Source organism: Octodon degus, unplaced genomic scaffold (genome assembly GCF_000260255.1).
Source record: "Octodon degus isolate 3935 unplaced genomic scaffold, OctDeg1.0 scaffold00094, whole genome shotgun sequence".
Taxonomy (NCBI): domain Eukaryota; kingdom Metazoa; phylum Chordata; class Mammalia; order Rodentia; family Octodontidae; genus Octodon; species Octodon degus.
Genome location: NW_004524670.1, coordinates 4,527,857 through 4,550,640, shown reverse-complemented (window position 1 = coordinate 4,550,640; position 22,784 = coordinate 4,527,857). Strand labels below are relative to the sequence as shown.

The window sequence follows — 22,784 nt, the reverse complement described above, 5'->3', positions numbered from 1 at the left end:
ACTTGTACTCTAATCTCCTCAGTGTCACCTGGGGATCTGAAAAGATTCGTGTAGCTTATAAATCAACTAAGTGATTCTTGGAGAGCAGCTTTTGTAGAGGAAAAATCTAGCTAATTGTTTTTCTCAGTGTTTCTGGAAAGCAAGCACTATTGTAAGCCACTTACGAACAGAAGGAGAGTGAGATTTTAACTGTCATCTCACAGAGTGGTGCTGGCTCTTAGTGCTGCGAGGCCAGTTGGCATTTTTAAACAATTTACTGCCGACAGATGTGGTGGTGTTGCTTTAAGTTCTCTGATTGTTGTAATTAGAGACTTTGCAGGGGTTGCGTTCCTTAGAGGATTGCTGAGAAAATGTTACAGAAAAGATAGATTTTAATGAAGAATTCCAGATTGATTTGATTTCTAATGAATAAACTACGTAACTGCAGGTCATCTCCTCACAGAGATGGCCAATTCCTACCAGGTTCTTTTCTAGAAGACTTTACTCTAAGACCTTACTGAGTAGGAAACGAAAGTGTAAAATCCTGTTAGAGGGTGAAGTTTGTGTGGAGATCTCCTTTGGGTTCACAGATGATCTGCGTCATTTTTGGTATTCTGTCCCGCCTTACACCCATGCCACTATCAATCACAATAATGAACCAAGCCATTTCATAAATAGAAGTGGTATCTCTTGGGGGGTCTGTGGCTACCAAATGCTAACTGGACTAGCTTTGCCCTATGTCTTTGTTACTTTTCTCCTTGCTGAGATACAATCTCTGACACCCAAAATGGAAGAAGGATAGATTTACTGTAGCTCAGTTTGTAGAGGTGTCAGTGCCTAGTTGGCTGGCTCTGAGGCAAGTGAAATAGCAGACGGGCATCCCCAAGCAGAAACAGGTCATGGCAGGCAGAAGACAGCAAAACAGCAAGCACTGAAGCAGCAGACTCTTTCCTGTCCCTTGTGTTTTATCCAGGCACACTCACACCCAGGAAAGGCTTTCAATTATCCACTCCTAGAACTGTGCCTGACTGGTGGGTGGACTGATTCAGTAATCACACACCCTTGATCCCAGCATCACACGCTTAATCCCAGAATCATACATTCTAGATCCAGCCACCTCTAAAAACCCACCTGTGATGGTGTAAGACTCTGGGGATCATCTAGATGCAAACCATAACATCTTGCATATCCCTCCCTTCTTCTTTTTACATTTTTTGCCTTTTCTCCAGCTTTGACTTTAGGATAAATCCTTGAGATTATTCCTGAACTAAATAAATACAGTTACTGGGTGAACAGCTGGGACACGTAAAGTGCATTATCTCTTATTCATGAGAACCCCTTCTTGCCCTTGCATGGTAAAAAAAAACTCCCCAAAGGCACCTGTGATACTAGACGAGCAGTAGCCAGGTCATATATTGAGATACAGGTGGAGCTAGGTCAGAAGTGTGAGTGTGTCCCTGACCATAGGAGCGGGTCAGTTTCACACACACCACATTGCACCTGCCTCAGCAGATTTGTTTCTCTATGGGATACTGTTTCCTTCCAGAGAGGCTCTGCACTAGGGTTGTCTTTCTTACTTGGGAGCCAGGTGTTGGTGACATTCTTTTAGTGTTTACACCCAGTCATCTAAGATGTACTGAGACTTTCCAGATTGTTGAAACAGAAAAAATTACAAGTGATATAGAATTTCACTTAATAAAGTAATATAAAGTATTTCGCAGTATTTTTTTGTAATATGTGGTGTCCTCTTCCAACCTTTTATTCATATGACCAGATATATGCATGTAAAATTATAACAAAGAAAAAAAAGTATTAGAAATTAAGAAGACAAAAAGTACAAATAATTAAAAATAGGAGATGAAACAAAGCATCTTCTTTCCATAGACCAGCAGAAATGCACAGTACAGTTGTGCATACCATCCTGCTTACATACATAGATAAATCTCTTTCCCCCACTCCCTCTCCTGTCCTTCTTCTCAACTCAGTAACTTTCCTTTTGAATAAGTTCATTCCCTTGGGAAACAGCTTTATTGAATGGTGTCTTTTATCACTTGAAGGACCTAACTTTGTGCCCTCATAAAATTTTGTGTGCAGTGAGTTTTAAGGAGTAGCATAAGTCCCTAAAGGCATGCTGACATTTTATGTGAGAGGGGAGGTACTTTCTTAGAGAGGTGAGGCTGGACTCAGGGATTCCATTGTGCCATTTCAATCTGTGGTGTTTAGGCCACTTAAGATCACACACTTCCATCTGTTTTCATTCACAAATGATCATACCACTAGAGCTGAAGTGATTACGACCATAGTACTAGCTCTCAGACTGCTGTCAAGTTGTTAAAGCCAAGTTGGCTAGAGAACCGTCAGACCATCCTGACCCAGATTTAGAGAGGGCTGGAGTGATTGCCTTCATTGATTTACGGTTTTGCTGTAGTAACTGACGGCTTTCTCCCCTCCTTCTTTATCTTTCAGTTAATGACCAGCCACAGTGTCCCTGCTGTGAGCTCTGGCCACCGCCTCCAGAGCTCCCAAGCCACACACAAGCTTCTGCGGCATTGGAGGAGGTAACATGGCGTATTGGCCTCAGCTGAGGTTGCTGCTGTGGAAGAACCTGACTTTCAGAAGGAGACAAACAGTAAGGGTGGCTTTCTCTGGGGGCTTTTTTCAGGCTTCTGTCCCTGTTGTGTTTAAAGTGGAGAAGGGAGGGAAGAAAGGAGAGCTCTTGATTTTCACACAATGATTTGCAGCCATGCAGAAACGTTGGGTTGGTTTGTACAAGGGCCCAGGAATGAGCTCTAATCTCTGGCTCCCGGTGCAGAATTGTTCTGAGCACCATACTGTTTCTTTGTGGTGTAACCCAGGAGCCCTTTGGTTCCTGAAGAGTACCTCTTTGGCCTTGTTTTAAGGAATTCATATTAAAGTAAGTTAATTGCCAACTCTTCAAGATGAGGGTCTCACTTTCTCAGAGTCAATCTGGATGTCTTCCTTGCAGCCCTGATTGCAGGCCTGGGAGAAGATCCCAAAGGAGGCTAGTCTGAGTTCTGTGGAGAGTTCTAAGCCATTTACTGCCCGTAGTGCCTTAGGTCATCCTAAGATTATCTTTAATGCACAGGAGAATGATATTTTTCCACAGATAGATGTGGCAACCGTAGACAGGGCAAACTCCCTGAAGTTTAAGCATCAGCTCTTGGCTTCTTCATCTCTAAACACCTTTTCTTAGTGGTCCTGTTAGTCCTCTGGGCTTATCCACACACCTCTCTGTAGTTGTTTTTTTTTTCCCCCCTCTAAATTTGGTTCTTGTCCCACCTTTTTGAATTCTAAGTCTTCATCCCCACCCCCCTTGGCTTTCTTAATAAAGTTTAACCTGTCTGTAACCAAAATGATCCACTTTCTGGAATTCAAAAGAGCTATGAAGAACCTTGGAGAGAATTTAAAGCAGTGTTTTTCAAGGTAATATAATGCTTGGACATTTTTTAAAAGGACACAATGTCAGGATACCTTTAATTTCACTTAAAGCTAGATATACATCCTTTATACTTACAGGCTATGCTGCAACTAAATGACCTATATATATTTATAAATTAAATATGAACAAAATTACAAAACAATACCATTCAAATTGATACCATAAGTGTAGTAAAACCACTGGTGTTGTTTAGCTGAAACCCAAATTATAAATTGTACTGTGAATATGGAAGTAAGTGTACAATCCTGATCTTCTTGAGTTTGGCTGATATGTACTCCGTCGTGCTAATGATTGAATTCTCCATCCGTTTTTCTACTTGAACAACCTCAGTTTGATGTCATTTGGCTTTCATTTGGCCCAGCCCCGTCATTCATAAATTGCGTGTGAATCTGCTCCTTCCTCATTTGCCTGCTAGAATGAAACCGTTGCTAGCGCCAGAAAAATATAACCCTAGGCTCTGAAGACTGGTGCTAGAACTTGATTCTAAAATAAGTACTCCCTCCGAAAAAAAACAAATGTTTATCAGAATTTGTTTAGATGGCTATTGAAATGCAAACCACAAATGTTTAAAATCCTCATAGAGAACTCAAATATAACCCATCGGAAGTGTTACCACTTCTAGTTTGAGAAACACCGATTTTATTCAGCTCATCATGTTATAGATGCGGACACTGAATCACAGAATTGCTATTGAGAGAGCAGAGACTAGAATCTACATGTCTGGTAGTTTTAGTTAATAATGATAGTAGCATATAATATCTAATATTATATTAATAAAATAAAAACCTCTAGAATGAGCTTCCATGTACCACATACAAAGTGGGTTATTAAGTGGATTCTTCCTTTGAAGTGCTGTCTTTTCTCATGTCACAGCTGAGGAGTATGATGCAAGGGGGTGGTAAGTTGCCAGAGGTCCATATCGCTGATAAGGAGCATAGGTAGAATTTAAATCCAAATAATGTGATTCCAGAGTTGGTAGCATACATTGCTGTGTTGAGTTGCCTTCTAGTAGTAGTCTTGTTTCTTTCTGTCTTCCATCTACAGTCTTGAAGTTTTTGACTTCTTTCTTGCCATACCTCCTGCCTCTTGCCCTTGGTCTGGAGCCCCATGTTCCCATGTCCCACGTTCTATGTTTGGAGATATCTTTGTGCTTATCAGTGATGTGAGCCACACTCGCTGCCTCTTTTCAACCAGGTGGCAGCAGCCCGTTTGGTGGAAAATTGTCTCAGCCGTGGTGTGTCCATTAGTAAAAAGGGGGGCCCAAAGGCAGTATAATCCCACCTTCTGATGTTACAGATGAGGAGCCTGGGGCACAGAGCAGGAAAGAGACTTCCCCAAGCTCAGCAAGCACCAACCGTGCTGGCACCAGAGGCTGAGGTCTCATTCCATCCATTGCTGTGGGCCTCCTTTCTTTTTTCTCAGTCCTTTGCAGCTGCGTAGCAGCGCCCAGCTTGAGGGTGGAGGAAATGCCAGGGAAGAGATGTTCTGTGCTCAGACAGGAAAGGAGTTGGAAACACACTGTCCTGGAACAGGATGTGGGGTTGGGTCATAGGCTGGCGAGTCCCCACTGGCTTTAAGCTTGTTGCTTCTTGCTCAAGCTTGTTTATTCCTTTAAAAGCATTAGGCTAGAAAGATAGGCAGGCCTCATTAGAGGCAATTTGTGGCAGAGATTTTGTGGAAGACGAAAGTATGGGTCCAACCCTGTGACACGAAAGGTCTTTTTAAGATGCTACACTGCAACCTGCTAGCCTGTTTGAATTACCACCCATCTTGATTTCTAAAGGAAATTAATTTTGCTGAGTCAAAACCAAAAGATAAAACAAACGTGTAGGTTTATTTCAAGTCATAGATGCTTAGATAGTCAGAGCTGAAGCTGTGAAGATCCGTCCTATTCCTTCTGTAGTTAGTTGAGAGGCCGGAGGCTCAGAGGGGTGCTGAGGTCTGAGAGGGTCAGTTGTGAAAGTAGCACCAGAGCCATTCTCTGTAGATCCACAGACCAGACCCTTCTTAGCAGACTTTGCTTTATCTCTACTAATGGTTTTGTAATCCTGAGTCTGAGATACAGACTGATAGCGACTTCCTATTTTACCAAGGTACTTTCTATTCTACCTTGGCTTGGTTTTCTAGATTATGTTGTTTAGACATCTGCAACTATTAAGGGTTTTGGTGCCACTTTGTTACTTCACAGTCAGAACCAGCCCTGCCCATTAGGTAGAGGAAGTCAGCAGTACTTTGACGACTCTTGCCAAAATGCATGCAGATTCATTGTGTGTTTCACTGCTTCTGAGATCCTGGCATGTATATACTTGGTCCTGTGGCCCAGCATAGAGCCTTACACTTGGGGACATGCTTGGCAGGAATTTGCTGACTAAATATTAGATATGTTGCTGGTCTGTTAACCTTTATGTCTTGAGACGGTGCTCTTGTGCCACTGCCAGGCATGTATAAAAACCTGGAGCTGAGAGATCTATCCCAGAGCAGCCCTGATGCAAGGCAGCTTTGCTCTTCTCAGTGCACTTCTTTGCTTCTAAGTCCCGGGGACCCCTCTCCTGGGCCTCCATTGTGCAGATTCATAGGACCACCAACCAGGGTTAGTTCTCTTGAGCAAAAAGTACAATGAATTGAGTTACGAAAGTTGGGTTCAAAGCTCAGTTTGGGTCCAAAGTAACAGTTAACTTGTGTGGGTGCATCATTGAGCATAAACAGAGTTGGGGACAGGAAGTGGGACTCCAGAGTTCTCAGGATCTTTATCTGGTTTTAGGTTAGCCAAAGGCCAGGGTCTCCATGGAGCATATGGAACAGTGATGGTGGCCTGGTAGTATTTTTTCTTTAGCCTATACCCTGAATTTTCAATTAGATCTGACCAGCCATGTAGCTGGGAAAATAGATAATTCTAACTTTTGCAAAACTATGAGTATTACTACCTGGGAACTCTTTAATGACAAGGAATAAGTTCTCAGATCAGTCAGTCTCCTTTGTGAACCAGTAGAGAGTCTTACGAGGTGGATGGATCCTAACTGTTCTTAGGTCTTACCCAACAGCATTGGTTTATGATTCTAAACCTGACTTAGCTACCATGTGCCTCAGTGGCCTAGGGAAGCTCATTTCTTCAGAGCTTTAGTTTTTTCTTCAATGGAATGAAGAAAATGAACAAATAGCCACTTGTTTCAATTGTATAGCTATTTATTGAGCACTTTTTTTTTTTGTACCAGGGATTGAACTCAGAGCCTTGTGCTTGCCAGGCAAGCACTTATTCTACTGAGCCATCTCCCTGGTATCTGTTACTTGTGAGATGTTGTGCTAGGTAGACAGTGATAAACCACGTGGCCGAATCCCTGCCCATGGCACTTGCAGTTTAGCAAGGGAAGTAGGCCCAGAACATAGCAGCGCATAACAAGAATAGAATAGAAACTGTGAAGTGTTAATGAAAGAGGCAGCCAAACAAAGGTTGGCACTAACAGGTGTGCGCAGAGACCTCCCACCATCAGGATATCTAAGCCAAGAGCCCTGAAATTTGAGCAGCAGTGTTAGCCAGGCAGAGATTCAGGGGGCTCAAAGATGGAGACAGTACATTCCAGACAGAGACAGGAGTGCTTATTCCTGGGTCAAGCAACATAAAGCAGCCAGGAACACTCATTGGGGGGTGAAGGAAGACAGGTGGGGCCAGGGCTGAGTATCTCAAGACAGGATTGGACAGGGCCTTGCAGCTTGGAATAGAAGGATATCAGTAGTCAAAGTTCATTTCATGTGCAAAAGGAGTCCCGGAGGGCCATGGATCTAGGGTGGATCTTGTGGTTCTTTCTGGATACTGAGGGAACTTGAATGATGAGAGTCCCAGTAAATAATTACAATCATTACATACACACATACCATTTTATGTTTTTCTATTTAACATTGTCTGGTACGTATATTCCCATATTTCCAAATAATCTCTCTTTTTACAATTTTGATTCCTGATCTATGCTTGGTGGCTTGAAAGTACTTTGGTGTGTGTGTATGTGAGGTGCTAGGATAGAACCCAGGCCCTCATACTGAGCTGCTGCCCCAGCCCCTTTTAATTTGAGATAGGGTCTCACTCAGTCACTAAATTGCTCTGGCTGGGTTTTATCTTGTGGTTCTCCTGCCTCAGCTACCTAGAGTACGGGGGTGACAGGCACATGCCACCACACCGATAGGTCTTGAACATACCTATTACATCTCAAATTTCATAGTAATTCAGAGGAGTATGTCTGTTTCACAAATAAAGAAAGTACTGTTAATAAATTAGTAAGATGAGTGGCTGGAATTTAGAGGTCTGAATCTGTCATGGGATAATGCCCTTGACATTCTGGGTAGCTTTATAGAAAACCATCAATGAAGTTTATTTTTTAAATTAAAACTCTACTGCCAATGTTTAGTTTACTTCTACTGTTTTCTTTTACAAACAAATTACTGTAACGATTTTATGTGCAGAGGTCCTTTAATGTTATTTTTCAAGCCAAACCCTCATGAGTAGGATTACTAGGCCAAAGAGAAATGACCTTTGAGGTTTATGAACGTATGTCCTTTCAAAGGATGAAACTAATTGAAAAAGTCATTGTTTATGTGTCAGGATCTATAGTTTAAGAAAGTTAGTCCATTTACTTTATTTTTCCTCCTCTAGAATTTGTGTGATTTGATTTTTAAGATTTCACTTTAATTTTTTCACATCTACTTGAAATATACATGATGTTAGGGGCGAGTCTAAATTAATTTTTTTCCTTTCACGTATGTGATTCCAGTGGCTTTTGTTAAGTAATAATTCCTTATCCAGATGATTTTGGGACATTTATAACATCTTGTCTGTGCAGGAGTCTATTTTGAACTTACTCATTTGGCTACTTGATGGGTATGTGTTACTACGATGCTGATTCTGCTCTCAGTCTACTCTCACTTGGATGAATATTCTGTTATTTGAGAGTGCTCTTTGCCCCACTCTTATCTCTTAGTCTCTCTAGGACACTCTTTATGGTTGTCATCTATTTAATTTCTTAGTGAATATTACCACTTTATGAAATTGTACAGGTATCTTTCACTACTTTAAGTCAAATTTTAAACTTATAAATTAGGTTTGAAAAGTCAGACATTATTCCTATTAAGGCTTAGCTCTCTCATTAATTCCTGTTTCCTTTGTTTATCTAACTAAAAGTCTGTTATTTCTTTTGTAAAAACAATCATGTATTTGAGCTGAGCTAATAATACTTAAATTTCCTGTTTGTATATCTGTTCTTACTATGAATAGTATTTTTCTCTTCCCTCACATTATATTAATTTATGCGGTTATTACTGGTCAGTAGCAGTGGTATTATTTAGGACAACTTATCCTGCCTCTGATGAATTTATCCATATTTCCAGTTCATTTGCAGCTAGCTTTCTTGTTAGTTTTGTTAGTTCTCCTAGGTTTATAAATATGCTATAGACTGAAAGGATATTTTCATTTTGACATTTGTCCTTTTTGTTTCTTCTTCATGCCCCATTCAAATTTCCAACATCTTCAACTTAAGTTAAAAAATGGTGGTTTCCTTTTTCAGCATGAACTGAGATTTTTTTGGCTACCATTATTCAGAAGGCCCTTGTACAAGGCTAAACTCTGTTCCATGGGATTTCTGTGTTCTTTACATATATCTCTTTCCCTGCCCCAACCTTGAACTAATTTGAATAAACATTGAGAATTTAAGTCTACCTTGACTGTGTACTTAGGTTAGGCAGTTAAATGCATCCATTGAGATTAGATTTTACTATATGAGCTTATACTACCAGCAGTGAAAGTTAGGCATGAAGACTTAGGTGGACCATGAATTTCTATAGTGTGTAAGATTTTTAACTCATCTCTGTTTGGTGACTCAAAACTGGTTTGATGCCTAGTGAGTGATATAATGATGCTAGCAACAGCCATGATGAGCTAGATTCTGTTCTAAGCCTTTTACATGAAATAACATTTAATTCTCACAATTATATGTAATATAATGTTTCAAGTGAATAACTTCATGTATATAACTGATTGATATTTTAAATTTAGTTCCCTAGGAAGAGTTATTTGGTCAAAGGTGACAAACATGACTCTTGAATACCTATTGCCAAACTGCTAAGCCCTATGTGGCAGGCTTAGTGAAAGGCAGTGGCCCTGGAGACTCTTACATAAATGGGATCTTGCTGTGCCAGGTGCTGCTAAAGGGGTGGAAACCCTGGGACCGAGAGACAACTTCCAACAGAGCTGATAGAGAAATTCATTTCGTAGTTCAGTCATTGCTATGTTCTTTGGCAGAAAAGAAATGACTCCCCCCTTGAATTCATGGAGGCATAATTGACAATTACAAGTTGTATATATTTAAGGGATAGGATGTGATATTTTGATATACATCAACTTAAAAAATAGACATGAAATAAAAAGACATTTGCTATGAAGGAAAGGAAAAAATGAGATTGAATGTCACCTGCAAGCTTGGCAATTTCAGCGTGTGATGCTTCTTTGGGGTTATTTACAGAAATATTTGGTAAGATCAGCCCCATTGTTGGCTTTGGGGATCCCACTCGCAGCATGCTTTCTTTTGGAGAGGGATTCACTTGCCCTTTCTCCTTTCTTGATGTGTTATCTTCACAAATTATAGTTTTTCAGTGATATGTTCTAGTTTTACTGTATATTTTTAAATTAGAGAACTAATACCAGGTTGTCATGGAGAATTTAGAAAACATAAGAAAGCATTTCTGAAAAATCATCTATGTTCTTATGATCCTAGAATATTATCTTGTTTTACTTCCTTCCAAAAAGAAGATTCAAAAACTAGTTTTATGTGGAATCATATCAAAGATCTTAGGAAATTAAAAGCTAATTAGCAAAAACCAAGCAACAAATAATAAATAAAACAAAACCAAAATTCCCAAACACTGAAATATAAGCAACAGCAGAGGGTTAAATTAGGAGCTTGTCATAGAGTGGAATATCAAGTGGCCATTAAAAGCCATATTTTAAGACTTTTTTTGCAATGGAAAATGCTCCCAGTGGGATGAACCAGAGTATAGACAGATGACTTGGAGGTTTGGGGAGAGACAGTGGGAGGTGGGTGCACAGGGTACTGGGAGAGCCCAGGATCAGGGATTTTTGCTCATTAAGATTTTAGTGAAGGACATTATGCCTGGTTGGGTTGGGAAGACTGATTAGAAAGTGAGCCAGGGAAAGTGGTAGAGAAGCATCTTCCCAGATTGAAGGAGGTATGGAATGGTATGCTACAGGGTGAGACTGCAAACAATTCATTGTGACTAAAGCTCAGAGAGTGGTATGGAAGGCTGGAGAAATTGCCCAATGGTTAGGTGAATTATCTGTGCATTTTCCAGGGCCCAGTGTCACTGGACCCTGTATTACTTTTTAAATTCATGCTGCTGTGTCTTGGTTCCTACTCAGTGTCAGCTCTTGCTGGAAGTGGCCTGGCCTCTGTTTATCTTCCTGATCTTGACCTCTGTGCGGCTGAGCTACCCGCCCTACGAGCAACATGAATGTGAGTACCCGGGAACTGTGCTTGGGACTTATTGCTGGCAGGTGAAATCCGGGCAATGAACATGGGCTAAATTTACCTTTTCCACAGCAGCTTTCTTCAGGGAACACCCACGTATGGCTTGGAACAGAAAATCTAGGCTTCTAATTTTTTGATGAGGACACTATATTTAGTCCTAGTGAGTGGTGTTAATAGGAATGATAACAATAGTTGATGTCTGTATCACACAATTTAAATCATGAAAATGAAATCACTGAGAGTTCAGAAATATCCTTAAGATGGTAATTTAGGGGTAGACGGTCGTGGCGGTCACGGCAGAATGTTGGCTACCAGGTATTTAGCCTAATCAGCAAGTGAGCCTTGTCCAAGCACACAGGAGCATGGTGAAGAGTGAGGACTATGTCCTTCCCAGCTGTGTGAATCGGTACAACTACCCCTGCCTGATGCAGCACATGTCAAGCAGCTGTCTACCAGCCAGAAGGTCCTGAAGGAGAAGGAGAAAGCCTCATGGAGCAGCCTGACCCAGGGCAAGAAAGTTGAGTCGTACCTCATTCAGTTCAACGAGAGCTTTGCTTAGATGAACAGGACCACCAACAAGTGGAAGACGGTGGTGGGTACTGCCATGTTCTTCGTTGACTTCATGGCCCTCATCCTGAGCTGGGAAAAGTACTGTGTGTATGGCCCCATCCCGCACACCTTCAACAAAGAGTGGGTGGCCGTGTAGACCAAGAGGATGCTTGACACGAAGGTCAGCCCCATCCAAGGCTTCTCTGCCAAGTGAGGCTATGACAAGAACAAATGGAGGAAGTGAATCTGCCACGCTGGGACTTCTCCTACAGCATTGACGTGGGTTGCGTGTGTCTCACTGCACTGAGGCTAATAAACCATCTGAGTACATGGGGAAAAAAAAATGGTAGTTTAATGTCATATCATCTGGTGGCTGCTGGTCTTTTCCATATGCATTATGTCTTAATTAAACAGTTAAAAAGCATGAGATAGGGGCCAGGGAGATATAGCTCAGTAGAATAAGCACTTGCCTGGCAAGTGCAAGGGCCTGAGTTCAATACCCGGTTCAGCAAAAAAAAAAAAAAAAAAAAAAGCATGAAACACATTAAGCTGCGTTTGTATAGAGCATCTCAATTTGACTAACATATTTCATTTGATTCTCATAAAAATCTTGTAGACTTTTATTATTGTTACTTGCATTAACTTTTTGCTAAGTAAATTTGATCTAATATAGATTCAGAGACTTACCAAAGGTCCCATATCTTGTAAGGATAAAAAAAATAAAGCTCAGGTTATCCGAGTTACGTATCTCAGTTGTGTGTTTTGAGGATGGCTTGTTATGGTGACATTGGGTAATACAGTAGTGACCCGTTTATCTGGGGTTGAATGTGTGTTTCAGCATTCACTGGGCATACCACTTGGCCAAGTGACTTCAGCATGTTTTATAAAATGGAATGGTAATACTTTACATTATTGTCACCAGTGTTACCACCCTGCCATCATAAGCTTTTATGGACAGGCTCGATGGGTGGACCGACTCGAGAAAATGTTCAGCGCTAAAGGATCACCACTAAGGAAGGACTTTCAGCTAGGGCCTCACTTCACCATCCCAAGGACATTTCTTTCCATTTTGCAGCTCCGCCCATAGCCCCATCAGACACACAGGCTTACAGGATTTTATTCTAGGAAAGCCATGGAGTCAAGGTACTTTATAATCATGTGTCTTGGTCTGATCCCATCTCTCATGCATAACCAGTGTGACTTACATACTAATCGGCTAATATATATCATACATATTCAAGTTAAACGTACACACAAAGCCTCAAGGACATTCTTCCAGGTACGATTTTCTGATTTCATCAAAACAGCATGGAGCACATAATTAAATCTATACTCAATTTATGGGTCTGTGAGTTAGTTCTGATTTTTCTTTTGGAATCCCAGAGTTTTTGTTGATTGGTTAGCAAGTGCACATTCGGTTTTACTTAAGCATTACCCTGAGTCCCACAGAAGTGTGTGTTTTACAGCATATTCAGTTTTTGCATCCCCAGATTATTGTTTTTCTGGAATGATCACAAGCAGGCAAGATGGTGTAATGGAGGTGGCCCAGATGTTAGCATCAGACAAATCGTGGTTTGTTTGGGCGCTGGCTCTGCCATGTACTGCGGTTGTGATCTTGGGCGAGTTGCTGAATATCCATGTTTTTCAGAAGTCAGATCTTAGATTTTTGAAAGTCTAATGAAATTCTTGTACATATGGAAAGCAGATAAAACTTGCATTGGTGTACTCATTGCATACTTTTCTCTCTCTAGGGACCTCATTGGAAAGGTAGAGCTGAAAGCTTCAGTGAAATTTGAGGGGTATCTTGTTTCTGGGAATAAAGCACTAGTATACAATTCTTCCTTATAAATGTTTCCCAGTTCAATCCAGAGTTGTCTGTGTGAGTGTGTGTGTGTGTGTGTGTGTGTGTGTTTATTTTATTTATTTATTTTCTTGGTACTGGGGATTGAACTCAGGACCTCGCGCTTGCCAGGCAGGCACTTAAGCCGCTGAGCTATCTCCCCAGCCCTATCAACCTAGAGTTCTCAAGGTCCAGATGACTCCCCTGGGTGGGCCTGGGGAATCTCTTAGCTGTTTGATTGTCACATCTTATACTCAGTGTCTAATCTTCAATCTGCTTCTGCTTGCGAATGGGTAGGGATATAACAGAGAGGTCTATGTAAAAGCCCTTTGCTTCCCCCACCAATGGCCATCCTGACAATCTCTTCCCCACTGTGGCCCTGCACTGCTTTGACTTATCTTTAGGGCCAGTGATTCTGAAAGTTGACAGAAGTGACTTGCTTGGTCCTTGGAGTATTTGGGTTATGTAAGTCTCATCTGAATGAGGAGCAGCTGACCTACGCAAGGCCCTTGTTTGGTTTTCCTTGAACTGTTAACAGAGAGATAAAAAGATTAACTGAGTAAATGTTCAATGAACCAGAGTCCCTGCAGAGTGACCACAGGGATCAGATCTTGTCCCATCCTTTCTTTGGATATCGTCTCTCTTGGAACGTAGGTAGAAGAAAAGGTAGTCTCTGTGAAGCGCAGCAGAGGCTGGCTCCGGGCTGACTTCTGGGGAGTCTCTTTCAGCACATTCGCATGAGGATGGGAGAATGAATGAAACAAGGTTCCTGCTCTGTAGGAAGGTGGCCACTGTGGGAGAGGGGTGGACAGCAGTTTGGGCTGGACAGCCGAGGAAGTGGGCTCATCACTGCAGTGCCTCAAAAATAACTGAATATGGTAGCTCACGCCTATAATCCCAGCACTAGGTGGCTGAGATAGGAGGATTGCTGTGAGTTAAAGGCCAGCCTGAACTAATAGCGAGACCCTGTCACAAAAAACAAAAATAAAATTTAAAAAACCCTCAAAAATAGGCCCACTAACTAAACTTTTATCCTGTGCTGGGCACTCCTCAACAGTATTCTTCTAGTCAGAGCTCATATAATATTTACACCGTGTATTTTTACTACCCTTTCACAGATGTGAAAACTAAGGGTTAGGAGATTGGTCGGTTATTGGCCAGAGTTGCTGCTTAGCAAGGTGCAGTGCCTTTGTGTAAATCCCAGGTGATCCATCCACAAAGTGTGTGAAACTGTAGGTTCTTCACTTCTTTAATGATTGTCAGCTTTTATGGGTTACAAATGACCCTGAGAAGAGGAAGAAAGCTGGAACTGTGGCCTTTCTTTCCAAACCTGAATGGGCCCTCAGGTTAAGAGCCCCAGAGCCATTTATCTTGACCTCATAAGCAGTACTTAATGGATGACTGCCATGGATCACCCTGTGCTTCTGAAGTATTGGCGCTAGCCTGGACGTGTCTCATCATCCTGTTTGTGAAAGTTCTCATAATGGAACGAAGAGGGTGACCTACTGGATGGGGCCTCATTTGCCTAATGAGTGACAAAACAAATGTAGCTCCCAGATGACATCTGAACCCAAGCGAGCATGTTTCTGAGGTGCCCTTGAGAAGCCTTTGAATGCAGAGGTGGCAAAACTAAAACAGTTGGCAGACTGAGGAGAGTACCAGAGGTGAAGACCTGGATTACAAAGGAGAGCACAGTATAAGGAAGGGACTTGGATTGGGTTTATGGAAATGTAAATCCCACTGTTTGTTCCTCCTGGCTCCCTTGGGGGCCACCTTACCTGCTGTAGTTGCCTTCTTAGAATGTGAAGGAATTGGATTACGATGTCCTCAAAGCCCCTCTGTATTGCTGACAGGTAAGGCTGGTGGTAGAAAGTCAACTACTGTTGCCCTATTCAAGTACTCTTGTATATGGTCCAGTTGAACCCACTTATCACTTCTCCAAGATTAGTGTCATGAACCCCACGATAATGCTGAGTTTCCAATTCTGGGTCAGATTTGGTCCAGGGAAGCAAATATCTGGGGTCTGGAGAATGAGACAGATCAGTTTGGAGGAAGCATTAGGTTGGTGGAGCCTCTGTTGTATCAGAGAATTAATGTTTCTCCCTGTGTTTTTCTTCTTCTCTATCTCAACAGGCCACTTTCCAAACAAAGCCTTGCCCTCCGCAGGAACGCTTCCTTGGGTTCAGGGGATCATCTGTAATGCCAACAACCCCTGTTTCCGTTACCCGACTCCTGGTGAGGCTCCTGGGGTTGTTGGAAACTTTAACAAGTCCATGTAAGTATCAGGTCAGATTTTCTTTCACAGACTTGTCAGTTAACACTTATCCATCCTTCCTGGAAACATTTGTATGGAGAAGTCTGCAGGAAGAAGGAAGAGTGAATTGCTGTGGGATTTAAGGCTGTAAGATGTTACTTTGATACATTTTAGGGGTGACAGTAGTATGCAGCCCAAAGCTAGAGGCTGCTTTTCTAAAAACTGGCTAACAGGAAGGGAAGGGAGACACAGGGCACCGGGTCTGCCTAGTAATCAGTCCAGTCATTCAGTAAGCATCTACGGCTTACTGGAAACTGGGGAGGCAGGTTTTCAGAGCTGGGATCTGGGCAGCACAAAGACAGGCACTGGCAGGGGTCTGGCCCTCAGGGAGCTTAGGGCTCAGCCTGAGCGTGTGTGTCCTCTTCTCTCGGGTTCTGCCCTTAGCCTGTCAGACATCAGCGTCAACCCCAGTGGAAGCTCCTTGGGCTACACAGCAGAATGCTTCTGCTTTCTTTGCTTTTGTATTGCTGGCTTTGAGCTTTGCTGCTGAACCTACGGAGGGGCTTTCCCAAGTCCTGCCAAGGAGGAGCTGCCTGAAGGCCGTTCTGAGGGTGTGCAGCTGAGGCAGGCAGGGCTCGCCTGTAAAGTTCATGCACTATAAGCTTTGGAGCCTTCATGGGCCTTTCCTTCCACCCAGAAATACGAATTGTGTTTTCATGAATGCGTTGGCGTAGAGATGAAAATAATTCATGGCAGATTGATACTATGTATGCACGCTTACGTGATTTATGTTTAATTCTGAGTTGTTAAAAGATGAAAATGTTTTCATGGGATTCGAAAATAGCCTGGGTTCTAGGCATACTGTGCCTCAGCAGATAAATCAGCCCTGGGTGTGTGTGTGTGTGTGTGTGTGCGTGCGTGCGTGCGTGTGTGTGTGCATCAGACTGGGCTTGGAGGGCAATTCTAGTGTCTAGACTCAGAGGAAGGGCATTAGAGGTGAAGGGACAAGATAGGTTCTCAGTGTGGCTAGACAAAGGCAGCAAGGGCAGCAGGAGCAGTGGCTGGGAATGACCCATGGGGGCCAGGAACCCAGGCTGGGCAGGTGGACTTGGCAGTCACGGTCTCGCAGTGAGAGAGGCAGCCGACCTAACCAGAGCCTTTTTCCTTTCCTTGCACCCTTTACAGTGTGTCTCGCCTGTTCTTGGATGCTCGGAGGCTTCTTTTGTACAGCCAGAAAGACACCAGCATGAAGGACATGTACAAAGTTCTGAGGGCATTAAAGCAGATCGAGAATTCCAGCCCAAGTAAGCAAAAGCCCTTTGGGTATGCATTTGGAAGTGGACAGTGACCTGCCCAGGTGGCTGGGGGCTGGTTTTCTTTAGCTCTTTCTTAAGGGAAACCTGTGAATTGCTGGGAAATAGGGCTTCTCTGAAGGTGCGTTGGGAAAAATACCTCAGATAGTGTAAGTACCACAGGAAGTAAGCAGATTGGCCTCCTCTTGGGAGACAGGAATGGCTACGGCTTATGGTAAGGGCTGGGAGTGAGGAACAGTTAAGGGTACAGGCTCTGTCAGCTGTGTTTCTTGAGTTGATCATATGGTTGACAGATTTATAGAAAGGGGATACTTCTATGTATATAAGAACAATTCAAATTGTAATGTGGTGTAGGTAAGTGAAAGTCAAGTTTTATTTTGAAAAGGAAAATATCATTTGATTTAGGCTGATGGATATTTGACCTCTGAGCTTTAAAAAGTAAAATCTTAGCCTCTGATCTGGTAAGTGCCTAGGCAGCTTATTGCATGACACTGGAGAAAGTCTGAGGAGCAGGCTGTATGCTGCCTGAGATATGGCAGAAGTCACAGTCTAACCTGCCAGATGGTGGCCTGCCAAGGGACAGAAGCCGGAGGGAGCCAGCTACCAGGTGCAGGCAGAGATGGCGTGCATAGCCTAAGGAATTTGAAAGCAATAATGAAGCCTATGTAAGTTAGTCTGCTTTCTGTTATCACCATGTGCTGGGGGCTCTAAGCAATGTGGGTACTGAATCACTCTGTCCCATCACAGGCCAGTTGCTGCTGGTGCATGGAAGCACTCTGACTCAATTTGAGGAAAGAATGCAATGAGCTGGCCTTTCTGAAAAGTCTGCTCCTTTGTGATTCAAGTTGGCCAGAGAAGCAACGGTATAAGGCTCTAGAGGTTAAATGGGGCCTAGCTTGGAGCTTTTCCTGGGCAGTCAGAACTGTGCTTTTCTTGGGCCGGAAAGAAGGCAGTGGGCAGTGTGGAATCCGAAGACAAAGGGAAGCAAAGCCATATTGGGGTTGGTACAGAAGAGATGTCCCTTCACAGTGGAGAGATGAGGCTGTGCCAGGGCTGCTGTGTCAGTGGGGAAGTCGCAGCTGAGCTGGTTCTGTGTGACTTAGGGACATGAGTTAAGGTGGAAAAGAGAGGTCGTTCCTCTGTGCATCGCTTTGCAGAGGAGATCTTACCTGATTTCAAATGTGTCACATCGTTCTTGTCACTCAGTATGTTTTCCTTTTGGCCTTGCAGTGAATTCTTAAACTCCTTACAACACAAATCCAGGCCACAGTTCTAGAAGGTGATGTACAGACATGCTCCACCTTTCTAGAAGAAGTCAGTGGCATTTTGCTGGTTTTGAATAGCACTTTATATTTCAGAGAGATGCTGAGGCTGGGATATGTCAGTGTTGAGCCTTCCTGGGAGGTCTGTGTTTGGCTGCTCTCACACTCACTCCTGGGAGGATAGGTCTCCCTCACTGGTGGAAGGATCTAGAAGCTGGTCTGGTTCAGGTCTACCTTTTTTCACCTTCTGTACTCTGTACTCACTTCACTCCTCTCAGGGTAGCTTAGTTTGGGTGTTGATAGCTCTACCTGTGTCAGTATTTGCTACTGCATTGTACCTTCTGGGGAGTAAGCCTAATTCTAATACCCTTGGAAGTTTGAAGACAGCCCTCTTTTTCTGGAGTTCACCTTCTTTTCTAGGAGTCTTTGATTTTTCCTAGGCTAAATGTCCTTCCTTTCTCTCCCAGAGTACTTTTCCTCCCAGATTTCTGCCTGTACTCTGGTTGTGTCTTGGTGTGTTTATGCCATTCTTGAAGTTTACTGAAAATTACAAAAGTGTTCTAGAACAGACAAGAAAGGGACTTTTGCCTCCTTTTCTCTGAGTACCATATTTTTGTTCATGCAATCTGGGATTGCATTAGGCTTTTTGGCATTCACGTCACTGTTGACTCATATTCCATGTGCAATCAACCACAATTACAGATTTTTAAAAAATACACAGAATTGTAAGTTACTCGTTCTCCTTTTTTTTTTTTTCTTGTTGTTGTTTTTCTTTTCTTAATTGGGTCATTACTTTTTTGAACTAGAGGGAAAATATCTCTTTCCTAGTTTACCTATGCCATCCTACCCTACCAAATCCATTTTGGACTCTTGGTTTTGCCTTGTATTACATCTACTGCTGCTTGTTGTTTCCTTTCATCTGGGAATTTGGTGAATACACATTGTTCTTGTCCAAGTCTGATAATTGGGGGACCAAAACTTGAGACTTGGATCAGTCTCCGGAGAGTGTCACCGTCACTCATAGTGTCATTGGACACTATAGCTTGGGATGTTAGAGAGTTGCCAGCCATGGTTCTAGATGCTGGGACACCAGGGGTATACAAAACAGTTTCAAAATTCTATTCTAAAAAATAACCTGATCCTGAAAGGAGAAGTCAATTCCTGGAGTTCTCACAACTATGGAAGGGATCTTTTGGGAATTAAATATAACCAAACACTCAGTGGCCCCTAGATTGTACTGTTTTAATAATCTTCTATCTGGGAAGGCTTCCCGCTAGTTTTGAGAGATCAGGCATAGAAAAAATTCTAGATATCCACAAAAACATCTTAATTAGGAGCAAAAGAGGAAGTTATGGAGATGTTTTACTCAGTTTTTGAATCATTGGAACTTTCTGGACAAACACGCAGATTGAGTGGTGCCTAAATTAGTGTTCAGGTGCCAGTGTGAGAAGCTTTCATTCCTCCTAAATATTATTGTGACTGCAACCTGAAGCAAATATTGCACAAATTCTCTGAAACTATACAAAGAACGCCCTATATCGATTCCAAGCCTGTGAGACACAGACTGACAGAGATGATTGTTGCTTTGCGTGAGTTTTGTTGTGACATCTGAGATGATTTCAGGCTGCTCATGGGTGAAGATATTTAATTTTAACCCACATCAAATTGCAGTTTCATGATTATTATAGTTTAAAGGGTTGTAAACAGAAAAACATCACTGATGTTAATTTAAAGAATGCATCTTTTATGTCAATATGGTAAACTGTGTGAGAGTAATTTGTAAATGACTGAAGGTTGTAACATGCTAGTATTTCATAAGGGAGAGTTTTGAGCCCTGTTAAAATTGTTTTGACAATAAATTCAGACTCTAGCCCTCATTATGAATGAACCTTGGACAGGTTTGATTCTTCTTAGCCTTTTATTTATCTGAAATACAGAAGTTAGCTGTGCAGTGGGTCACAAGCATTAAAGAAATGATTTCTGGGGGTGTCTGATGGGGAGCATCTATGACATAGTTGGCATATAAAGAGTCAGAGCTGCTTTACTTCCCCTGCTGTTCCTGGCTGTGAGCTTTGCCAGATTGCTCACCTTCTCTGGGCCACGAGTTTTCCTCCTTCAGAATCTAGGTGTGGTGAGAAAACCTGGAGATGCTTCGCTTTAGAAACTTGGATGGGGGACCTCCGGGGTGGTACGGCCTGTCTGCCTGACTGCAGATCCTTGGAAGCAGGACTGTGTTTTGCTCATGCTTGAGCAAAGTAGCCGGCACATGGTGTGCAGTCAGGGCATCTTCCTGGGGTGAAGGCAAGAGAAGTTAAAGCACTTGCCCTTTCTCATTCACACAGTATTGTAAGGGTCAAGTGTAAGGGTAAGGGTCTTTGAAAAGTAAGAGATTTCAACACATGGCATTGTGGAGTTCATTCCCTTGTATCAGTGGCAGAATTTCTAAAGATCATCTTGGCTTTCTTTCTTCTGCAAAGTTTTATCTTCCAGGACTTCATTGGAAGGGCTTCCCTGGAGCCCAAGCGTTTACCAGAAAGAGCATTTTCTGGGAAGCTAAAGAAAATCACTTTCATGCCTCCCTTGCAAGACCCTTTGAGGAATCTTGGAGTGAGTTCACACTGATATTTTTCATAAAATTTGCAAAAGTACAGTTAAAAGTGTTTTTCTTTCTTGAAGGCTGTGCCCTGTACAGGGTCAGTTCCAGGCCTCATGAACTTGCATCTGCTTGTGCCAGGGCAGTGGGCACAGGGCAGGCAGAGGAGCTGTCCTTTTCTCATCCTTCACCCTGGCCGTACCCTGTTCTTCAGCCTCTCTCGCCTCTTCAGGTCTGCTTTCCTGAACCTTGCTTTGATGCCACCTTTTCAGTGGGATGAGCGGCTGAGCAGCCTAAGCTGAGCCCCTTAGTGGGTAGGTGCTGCCCAGGGTCAGGACTGTGTGGGGGAAGGAGAGGCTCTTTTGTTGTTTGTGTGTTTTTACTTTTGTACAGTTTATTTGTTTTGCTGCTGCTTAAGCAGAAGTTCCTCAGTGATCCTGATGGGCTTTTCCCCTCTCCCCGCTGAACACATTTGCTCAGGCATCCACTTGTCCCAGTGTTCACTCCTATGAGTGTAGGTCCTTCATGAGTGGTACCTCTGCATGGTAGGCAGCTGCACAACTCCTACTCAGCTGCAGCTGTGTTTCTTGCCTTTCTGGAGTAGACCCTCCTCATAGCCCCTCTTGGAAGTTACTTAGCTCTGCCTGGCCCCTCAAGCCAGTCCCTTAGCCAGTGCTGTATCCTCGTGGAAGCTCCCCAAATCTCATTGCTTGTGCTGGTCTGGGTACAGTTTCTAGGCTTGTGTGCATCCCATGGAACTTCTTCATCTTTCCAGCTGTGGTGTGACCCAGGTGATATGGAGAAGGGTGTGGGCTCAGGGGCATGGCTGCATCCCCCCATGCCTGGGACTCAGCCCAGGTCCTAGTCTAGTTCTCCGAGTATCTGACTATGTCCCAAGGTACAGCTACATCTTTTACTACATAACTCTGCATGCCTTCAGGGACTGCAGAAGACCATTTCCTGGACCTGCATGCTTCGACCAGGAAGGATAGAGGAGTAGCTTCCAAGCTATACCTAGGACTTGAAAGTGATACATTTCTGGGAGTCATGTGTCCTGTGGGTTTTGTGCATATCCTATGTCATTGAAAGTAAAGGTTGGGAAGGCAAAGGACTGGTGTTGAAATCCAGGGCAGTGTCACATGTGTCTCCCGTCCTAACATGGGTCTTATGTTTCTCTATCCCTTCGGCTACATTTTGAGTTGAATCAGTGAGGTGGTTGCCATTGTCTGTGTATTGATAGCATAAATCTGGTTTCCTTGCCCTTCCTAGTGGCTTGGACTCAAGAGTGTTTTTTTGAGAGCTTGGTCCTGCAGGACTTAAAAAAAGGATCATACCTTTCTGGTCATATTTGCCATCAGATAATTTACTGGTAATACTGAGAATTCATGGTGTGGACTTCTGCTTCTGATTTGATCTTTGAAAGTCAAAACATGAGCTCCAGGGGACAGGGTAGTTGCAGTGACATGACAAGGTATGACAAGGTAGTTTGCTCTGGCAGGGATTTGAAGGAAAAAGAGTATAATTAACATTTTGTAATCATCTCCTGGAAAGTACAATTTGGTGGTAAGCAAACAGATTTGGCTGCCAGATTGTCCAGATTCAGGTCCTGGCTCTACTGTTTGCCAGCTGTGTGCTCTTGGATTATCCCATAACATCTCTGGGTCTCAGTTTTCTCAAAATGGAATAACAGTAGCACCTCCTTCAAGGGGCAATAGAGCAAGTCCACGAAGCAACAGAGTTAAAGCACCTAGTGTAGTCAGTACTGGGCTTCTGCTGTACTTTGGTGCATTTTCACAGCTATTTTGGAGTGTAGGGGATTTTATTTTTCCTGTGCACGTGACACAATCAAAGGTTGGAGAACCTGAGTAACTTGCCTAGGGAAGCACAGCTGGCTGAGTGCAGCAGTAAGACCAGGGGGGCCAGGGAGATAGCTCAGGAGAATAAGCGCTTGCCTGGCAAGTGCAAGGGCCTGAGTTCAATCCCCCATTCTGAAAAAAAAAAAAAAAAA

General features: G+C 43.0%; 1 protein-coding gene and 1 pseudogene across 5 annotated transcripts in view; both read left to right on the top strand.

Annotated features, from left to right (window-relative positions):
- Positions 1 to 22,784, top strand: part of Abca1 (ATP binding cassette subfamily A member 1) — a 131,761-nt gene that overhangs the window by 22,332 nt on the left and 86,645 nt on the right. For all 5 annotated transcript variants that reach the window (XM_023722935.1, XM_023722934.1, XM_023722931.1 and 2 more), the window contains exons 2-5: positions 2,446 to 2,608; positions 10,857 to 10,950; positions 15,488 to 15,629; positions 16,794 to 16,912. In XM_023722935.1, the coding sequence (XP_023578703.1) occupies positions 2,543 to 2,608; positions 10,857 to 10,950; positions 15,488 to 15,629; positions 16,794 to 16,912 (421 nt within the window). In that variant the 5' untranslated portion in view covers positions 2,446 to 2,542. The remainder of the gene's footprint in view (positions 1 to 2,445; positions 2,609 to 10,856; positions 10,951 to 15,487; positions 15,630 to 16,793; positions 16,913 to 22,784) is intronic.
- LOC111818537 lies at positions 11,328 to 11,758 on the top strand (annotated as a pseudogene).